Source organism: Papaver somniferum, chromosome 2, assembly GCF_003573695.1.
Source record: "Papaver somniferum cultivar HN1 chromosome 2, ASM357369v1, whole genome shotgun sequence".
Taxonomy (NCBI): domain Eukaryota; kingdom Viridiplantae; phylum Streptophyta; class Magnoliopsida; order Ranunculales; family Papaveraceae; genus Papaver; species Papaver somniferum.
Window position 1 is genome coordinate 2,267,227 of NC_039359.1, and position 9,476 is coordinate 2,276,702.

At 35.0% G+C, this 9,476-nt stretch overlaps 1 protein-coding gene across 1 annotated transcript; it reads left to right on the forward strand.

Annotated features, from left to right (window-relative positions):
• The first annotated feature begins 7,487 nt into the window (after positions 1–7,487).
• LOC113352919 (mitogen-activated protein kinase kinase kinase 17-like) lies at positions 7,488–9,261 on the forward strand. The gene has a single exon (XM_026596669.1). It carries the CDS (start codon positions 7,585–7,587, stop codon positions 8,650–8,652), a length of 1,068 nt encoding a protein of 355 aa, XP_026452454.1. The 5' UTR covers positions 7,488–7,584; the 3' UTR covers positions 8,653–9,261.
• Positions 9,262–9,476: the final 215 nt, after the last annotated feature.

Sequence of the window (9,476 nt, forward strand, 5' to 3'; positions counted from 1 at the left end):
CGGTTCATTAAATATTCAAGAAAAAATACCAAGTGTGAAGCTCATGCCATCATATATCTTTCTTCAGTCATCATGTAGCAAAGATACCAATCTAATATTAAAATCATACTCAAAGAAACATAACAATTTTTTTCATTTAATAAAAGTTTTTTCATTTTCATTTACAGTTTCAAATCCACTGCGTTATGGGAAAGAACATCAACAACAAAAATTACAAGTAATAAAAACTAATAAAAACTACATTGAAATATTTCTTAAAGAAGAGAGTTAGAATATCGAAAAAAAATTCAAATAATGCAGAGATCCGGTTAAATCGAAAAGAGGATGGCGATTGGAATAAAATCCCACCATTTTGTTAAATAGTATCACATCGCCTAAGGCATCCTAGGTCTCGCGCTTAATAAGTCTTGGCAATCCTAATCTTGCAAGCCGGTTTTCGAGGTTAGTTAGGCCCGAGGGTTCCTAACATGGTATCAGAGCCAGACCACTCTCAACGCCACCCTTGTGTTCGTGGTTTCCGTACCACTCTGTATCCCCGCCAGTGTGCATATGTGGTTTCATTACCATTCTGTATCCCTGCCAGTGTGCGTCCGTGGCTTCTGTGCCACTTCGTCTGTGTAGACCTAGTCGTTGAGGGGGTGTGTTAAATAGTACCACATCGCCTAGGGAATCCTAGGTCTCGCGCTTAATAAGCCTTGGACAATCCTAAACCTTGCAAGCCGGTTTTCGAGGTTAGTTAGGTCCGAGGATTCTTAACACATTTAATAGATATTCTTCATAAGAAAGAGATGACTCTCAAAACAAGAGAGTGTGATGCTCAAATCTTGACAACTTTTAAAACTAACAGAACTATTAGATCTCTTTTGTTGAAAAGGAAATTCAATTTTTGCCGGTGTATTTTGAGGAAGCTCTTCACCATAACATACCCAACATCAAGAAGGCCATGAAGATCAAGAAGAAACATTACAAGAACGCATATAATATTGCCATGAAAGCGAAGGAGAAAGCCAAAACGACAACAAAAAATTAAAGAAAAACGATAAATCTAAATCAAATCCTACTAACATACTTGAAAGTAAGAAACTGAGAGAAACCTGCTAAGATCCAAAAAAAAAATTTAATACGATAAGAAATATATTAAATTGAAAAATTACATAGTATTATTCCTATGGATACATTGTATTTTCCAAGCAGGGATATTGTTTGACCATTCTTCAGCTAAAACACATGATATACCGTGTTTAGCCAATGAGTGAGCAACATTATTTGCATCTCTATTCACATGTGTGCATTTCCAAGTTACGAAGGAGTAGAAAATAATACTACAATCAATAATGAAATTTCTTGTTGTCCACTTGATTGCATCTAATACACCATTCAAATCAGTGATAGCATTTTGGCAGTCACCCTCCAAATGCAATGCTCGTACTTCACCCTGTTCCGGGTCTATTGCTTTGGTCCTATAACATCTAACTCCGTTTGTGTTACCAGCAGAAATTCTTAAAATTAGACCAACACCAACATCATTTGTTTCATCTTCGTATGATGCATCAAAATTCAGTTTAATGTAAGGATTTTTAGGCCTCTTCCAATCTTTATTAATCTGGATTCTAGTTGTAGCAATATGTATAGAATTTTTAGTATCCGCTATAATCAAGTCTAACTGTATCTGATGGACTACTTGGTTTATGCGAGGTTATAAATTATTAAAAATTTTCCTACATCCACATTTCTAGACGTTCCACATAACAAAACCAAACCATTTGAGCATATCTCTTACTCCCCTCTAATCGTGCACCTGAAACAAACCGCAAAACCAATCAGTAAAATAAACATTAGCCAAACCTGAGAAAAAGTTAAGCTCAATAGCATTCCAAACAGTCTTAGTGAAACTACAGTTAATGTAGATATGTTGCATGCTTTCATTATGCATATTACATAAGAGGGAGATCCCCTTACATGTTTATTCTCACACTATCTCACACATTTTATATTATTTTTGTGAATAAAAACTAAACAATAAAGGATTCAAAGCCAATATTTTACGGATATGTTCGTCTACGAAGCTCTACATTCCTACCAAAAATGAGCGTCTTCCAAAATACAAACCTCACCATCTACCAATCTTAATTTAAACGGTTAAAAATCAATCGATTTCTAACGCCTCGTATTCAAAGTCATAGATGGTGGTGTTATTTCGTTAGATATGTATAGCTTTGCAAGATAAACATACCCCCAAAATATTAGCTTCAAAACCGATACCGTTTGGTTTGTGTTCACATAAAAGACGCCTAACGTGTGAGATGGTGTGAGAACAAAAGTGTTAAGGGATCCTCATTACATAAAGGGCATATATAATCAATATTTTGACAAAATCTAACAAACTTATCAGCTATACGCAGACAATTCTGGAGACATTTCGACAAAAAGTGGAGTATATTGTGAGGAAGATTAGTTTTCCAAAAATGCATCCGTGAAATATGAACACAGTGTTGGTAAAACCAACAACTTGATTCTACTGTTCAAATTTGCTTTATAAGCAGATTTTACCGAGAATTAACTATTAGATCTAGGTTTCAATCTAAGATAGTCTTTCTCTTCAAACGAGATCCTTATATTCAAAATTTGCCCCGCAGTTGCATTATCAGACAAAGCTTGAATCACATGCACATTCCAAGTATTAGTATTAGCATCTATTAGTTGAGACACAGTTCTCATGTTATAAGATGCAAAAGTACAATTAACATTAGAAGATATTGATGGTATCCATCTACTTTTCCTAATATCATAGATGTTTCATTCCCCACTTCTTAACAAGCATATTGTTTAATATTTTTTAAACCTCTGCAAACACCATTCCGTACCCAAGAACCATTAGAGATAACGTTATTATATAAAGGATCATATCAGTTGTGAAAATACTTACATTCTAAGATTTGACCCTAGATTACAACGAGAATGTAGCATTCTCCAAGCTAATTTAACAAGTAAAACACAATTCATTATTTCATTTTGTTATATATTCAACCCCCCCAAAGCTGTTGGTAATTGAGCAACTTCCCTCCATTTTTTTTTTAAAATAAACACCTTCTTTTTTTCCATTTTTCTTGTTCCACTAAAATCTCATCTAGATGGAGTCCATCTTATCGGTTAGATTCTTAGGAATAGGAAATACAGACATATGATGCGGAGCTAAGCTACCCAGAAAAGATTGAGTCATAACATTTCTTGCTGGTGTTTTAAAAAAAAATTGGTTTCCAAGGGGCAAGCCTATCATTGTATCAATCAAGAGGAGAAGAAAATGATTGAATTTTACCCTTTTGAAGAAGAAGAGGGACACCTAAATATTTAACATTAAAATCCAGTTTCTTGATGTTCAGAATGATAGAAATCTCACTCTTTACCTGGTTGGGAACCCCTTTACTAAAAGCAAGGCCATATTTTTCATAGTTGATGGACTAATCTGAAAAGGAACTAAATTGCTCAATGATATTAACTTCTCTCCCATTAGCTTTAGCAAAAAAGAAAGTCATCTGCAAAAAAAATGAGAAAATGCACGGCGATATTGCTCAGCTTTTATACCATGAATAAGATGATTGTGTTCAGCAGATAATAAGGCTTCAGAGAAAAACTCTAAACATAAAATGAAGAGGTAAGGGCATAAAGGATCCCCTTCTCTAAGACCTCTCCGAGGAGTAAAATCCCACCAGGAGAACCATTAAGCAAAATGGATGTTGACACAGTTCTTATACATTGTTCAGTCATAGTGCAAAAATCATTACAAAAACCTAAATTTTTTAAAGTACTAAGTAAACATGGAAACTCAATTATGTCAAACTCCTTTACATATCAAGTTTCATTGCCATCCATCTTTTTTAGCCCAACATTTCTTCATAGAATCCACAAGTTCTTGAGCAATAACAATATTATCTTGTATACATCTTTCATAGACAAAAGCAGTCTGAAATGGAGATATAAGTTTTTCAAGAATGGACTTAACTCTGGTATACAGAAGCTTAGAAATAACTTTGTAAGAGGTATTACAAATACTAATAGGCCTAAAGTCCACTTCTCTCTTAGACCAATTGCTTTTATGTATCAACGTCTCAGATCCAACTCCAATGGAGCCAGATCTGAGCGAAAAAAGGGGATAGTTTTCTGTAGGGTTAGAGAGGGAAGAGAGAAAGTAGATAGAAGGCGACCAATTTTATTGGGAAGCTTCTTCCATAACATCGCCTCATATTACACTCCAATTTCCTTGGATCCCCATTGATACCCAGTTCATTCTCGTTGGTTGTCATCCCATTCGGGGGAGTTCTCATACAATGGGTACATTATTATTTTATTTTCTTTCCTTTTACTTTTTAGGTCTAAAAAAGGTGTAGCGGTAAAATATTCAAGGAAACATAACATCATATGAAGAGCCGAATCACCAAGGCAGAATAAGAGCGAAGCACTAGATCTTTTCCAAATGTCCAATACGATAATCAAGATATCTACCAATTCAATCCAGAAGCGCGACACGTGGAAACTAAATTAAAATATCGACAATTGAGTTTGAAATGGGTGACCAAGCATTAAATGTTACTGACAAGGAACGTTTTAAGTGATCGAAACACCAGAACTATGTGGATCCCGATAAGTGAATACTTGCAAGGCACTCTATGTTCGGGTCATGACAATCACTACGTTAGGAGAAGTAGAGAGGATATCGACAACAACCCATTGGGAAGATCTGGCCGAACCACTCGACGAACGCACATCGACGTTGATATACATGTTTAACACTGTAACATAGTTGTATAAGCACATAGTCTACTAATACTAGGCTAAGCTATGAAGAGTTTGTATGTTATTTAAGTGAGAGAGTGAGGAGAATTAGACTGAGAAGTTTTCTTGAGAGAATCATAGCTTAACCTAGGAAAAAATGCGAGATCAAAAACGAACTAGCAGCTTAAGGACTCTATGATTTTCGGGATGTGACACCAGCTAATTGTGGACTTAACAACAGTTAACTAACCGAATTTCTAAACCAACTTTCATATATGCATGTTTCCCAAATAAACGGATTCTCGATTCCTGTTGCCAAGGTCTTTAATCTTTATCCTCGAAAGATTATTATTACGAGGATCAATAGTTGAACTCTTGGGGTTCTCTTCCATCGATTTTAAAGTTAATCTCAAATGCTTGGTGAAAAGTGGGTAACTGTTATGCTCTATTTGTGATCTGATTCCATATATAGGTTCCTATGCATTAAACCTGACGTCTCCTTTCTTACACCTCCATGGATATAGAAACACTTACAGTTGCAATACATGTCTGAGTCTAACCACCTGGTTCTATCTCCAGATCATTGTAAGTAATACAAGAGATGATGATCATTGAAAAGGATCATACCTTCTTTCTTACATTGAAAAACACTTACATCTACAAGAGATTCGAGTTAGTGATATTAGAAATCAGCCAAAAAAGTTTTATTCTAGTACTTTTATTTTGTTTATATGTAAACAAGAAGAGAGGTACTTATAACCGCGCCAAAAAATAATGGCAGGACATAGTAAATTATACATACATGTTTTACCTCGTTGGAGTTCATCATAGTTATCAGGATGAGTTACTTCACCAATTTGCGTCAATTTGGAAGTGACCCAGTTGACGGAAGGTTGTTTCAGAAAACTAAGAAGACAACTTAATGCAATCCATGTTGAAAATGATGCAGATAAAACTTCAGCCTTCAATTGAATCCAAACCTAAAAGCTTCGACCGTGATATCCGTTTGCGGTTGTTGTAGTTGATGAATTTGATGATTAGGGGGGGAAACATATAATGACTTATTTATTATTATTTTTTGAATATATTTGGTTGAATAAAATGAGAAAAGAAAATGATTTTTATTAGGCAATAGTAATTTAGAATTTGTTAATTTGAAGATCAAACTAGTAGTAGAGCAAGTAATAAAACTGGGTGGTTCATTAGTTAGATTAGGTTTAGGTCGTTTAACACGCTATCATACACAATGCTCTGGGTATCTCTCTCTCTCACACAAATCTGTAACATACTAGTGACTAAATTATGCAATGGAATTTGGATAAAATAGATATGTTAGAATATTTTCGAAAGATACGAAGATATTTAAAAATCGGTTACCTAATTGTGGTTAAGTCCATTCTAGAATCCTGAAGCCGTTGATTCATTTGTTTTCTCGAAGTACGAGATCACCTTAACCTAGCAACTTGTAATCTTCATAAACTCAACCATTCATCCCGTATATAAAGGTTATCATTCCGAACCACGTATTTGTTTGTGTCATATGACTATGTTTCTCTTTACTTGTCTTAGTTCTTTGTTAATCATTTTGAATGTTAGATTTTCTGCAAGTACAACAAGAAAATAAAAAGGCATACGAAAAATTATTATAACATTGGCTTTAAAATTTTTCAATTTTTTTCTTTTATGAATCAATTTGCCAGGATATAACAGGCCAGTGAATTAGTACATTGAAAGATCTAAACAACATAATTGAAATATAAGATTGTACTTCCCTAATCAAATCAAGGACGTTATGATGAGAGTTTATAGCGATGCCAAGAGAAATGGAGAAACATAAATCTTGAAATTTGATTCTAAAATCGACCGCCGTTATTTGCAAAGGGTTTGTATTCATCCATAAGGTCACTTCGAACATGTAATCACGCATAGTATTATTTTTTGGGCTAAAATGAAAAAATGATGGACATTGACATGCACCCACCCTCTAAATAAAAACACAAAGCTATTTTATTTTCTAAGCATTTGAATTCCAACAAGTCCAAACACTGTACCCCATTGATAGTGTCACACAGTAACTCGGTCTTTTATTGAATCTGAAAATTTACGTACCTGTGTCTAACAGATGGGCAATTAAGAATCGGGAGAGATATTTACATATTTCTCTCCCGATTCAATCGGTTCTCCACGCATACATTTATCTAGTTTTTGTCCGGTGTTCTTCCTCTTCTCTTATTAGAATACTTCGATATGTACTAGTATTGTATGGTATTTCATCATGGTTCTTGTATTTTGATGCGTTGAAAATCTTTATAACCTAACTTTGCTGTCAATGAAGTTGAGTTATTTATAAAAAAAATAAAATAATCGGGAGCACAGCCGAAAGAATCTTGCAAAATACACTAGCGGCCTATATAACAAATGCCTTGTATTGTTGGAATTTGGAAACCATTGCCAATCGTTCTTTTATGGAACTTTCCAAATCGCTATCAACCAACAAATATTCATATACTTCGTTAGTGTGAAGCATTTGTAATGAGTCCGATAGGACCAAAAGAAAACAGCGTGTAACCACCACAAAATAATACTCCGTGAAAACTTGAAAACCAAGTAAGAAATATCCTCGCATCTCACGTGCTCAAGTTGTCATCATAGTTCATGCCCTAAAAAATCATTCTATTTATAGAAGTCCTTCCAAAGAGCTCAGTTTAGCAGTTTGCTCTGTTCTCTGAAATAGAAACAGAGAAAACTTTATAAAGACTACTCAACAGAAGAACAACCCCAATTGAAAAATCTGAATAGCAAAAATTGATTACAATGGAGTGGGATAGAGGAGAAGTTATTGGTAAAGGAAGTTTTAGTTCGGTGTATTTAGCAACTCCAAGAAAAAACTACTGTGATTTTCCACCATTAATGGCTGTCAAGTCTTCATTAGCTTCTCAATCATCTTTGCTCCAGAAAGAGAAAGAAATTCTTACCGAATTCGAGGATTGTCCTCAAATTCTTAATTGTTATGGAGATGGGTTTACTGTTGAGAACAATGGTGAGAGATTATACAATCTGTTTCTAGAATTTGCTTCGGGAGGTAATTTAGCTCAACTACTCAAAAATTCAGGTGGTTCAATATTAGAATCTCATGTTCGATTTTACTCGAAATCAATTCTGCAAGGGCTTTTGAGCATCCATCAGAAAGGGTTTGTTCATTGTGATATCAAATTACAAAACATCTTACTCTGCTGTTCTGCTAATGGGTTTTCCGAATTAAAAATTGCTGATTTCGGGTTAGCGAAAAAATCATGCATGAATTCAGAAGAGGAAGAAGAAATCCCTGGTTTGAGAGGAACCCCACTTTATATGTCACCAGAATCAGTTTCAAGGAACGAAATTGAATCAGCATCAGATATATGGGCACTTGGATGTATAATTTCAGAGATGATTACTGGAAAACCAGCTTGGGGGTTTAATGAAAATTCAGACATTAGTGCTTTATTATACAGAATTGGTTTCAAAGATGAATTGCCAGAGATACCACATGGAATTTCTGAAGATGGAAAGGATTTCTTAAGAAGATGCTTTGTCAGAGACCCATTAAAGAGATGGACGGCGGAGATGCTTTTAAATCATCCATTTATTGCCGGTGCAGACACTGTTTCATTACCTATTCCAACTCAAAAAGATTCACCAACGAGCGCATTTGGTTTCCCAGAATGGAATTGCGGAAATTCATCAATTTTCAACTCAATTGAATCATCTTCGGATTATCCGTTCGATCATCAATCGATCTGGTCACTCTCGCCGTCAGAACGTATTGCGCAAATTGCCACCGGGAATGGGTCAAATTGGTGTTATTCAGATTCTTGGATCAATGTTAGAAGAACAGAGTAGTCTTCTTTAATTAACGGCGAGCCCCATTTTTTGTTAATTTTTAATTTAAACTGTAAATATCAGAAACATGTAATTAACTAGGACGATTTCAATCTAATTCTGTTTGAGTATAACAAACTCCAAATTAGAAAGTAAGATTCTTGGAAAAATTGTCGGTACAGTTTAGCTGGTGAGTAGGAGCTTGATAACGAAGATAGATAGATCTTGTGTGGGTCCAACAGTTAGAATCATGATCAAAAGGAATGAATGAGTAGGGTGTACGATAACACACCAAATTCTTCTTCGTTGGGTGTCAGGAATATATGGGGAAGACAAGGATATTACAAAATTTTGTACCAATTTGAGAATCTCAACTGTGGAAAGGAGATTGATGATTTGATGTATCATGAAGATCTTAGTTGTTTGATTATTGGAATACTTTGAGAAAAAAAATCTAAGGTTTTGATATTTTTATTTGTTTTTGTAAAGAGTCTTTTTTTTATGGTTGATACTTTATGATTTGGACAGTTTCTAGGGCAGTGTTAATTGCAACGTTTAAGCTGCAGTCATTTGGTCAGTCACTGTCAGTACTGTTGTTGTTTCTGTATAATAAGTGTGAGGAGGATATTTTAGGAGGCGCTTCGGTTCAACCAATGGACTTTTAGTTGAAGAAACGACCGTGCTAGTAGCCAACTTTCAAGTTGAACAAGTCGACGTGAATATTTTTCATTGCTCATCCATGTATCTTAGCTTCTCGGAAAGCTATGTAGCCGCGCGCAAGCAACTCGCGTGTTGACGGTGACCCTAAAGGTCGAGTTTGTGGAGCAGAAACTCTTTCTCTTTCG

Coding starts and splice junctions, on each gene's coding strand:
- LOC113352919 (XM_026596669.1), top strand. CDS start 7,585: ATGGAGTGGGATAGAGGAGAAGTTATTGGTAAAGGAAGTTTTAGTTCG.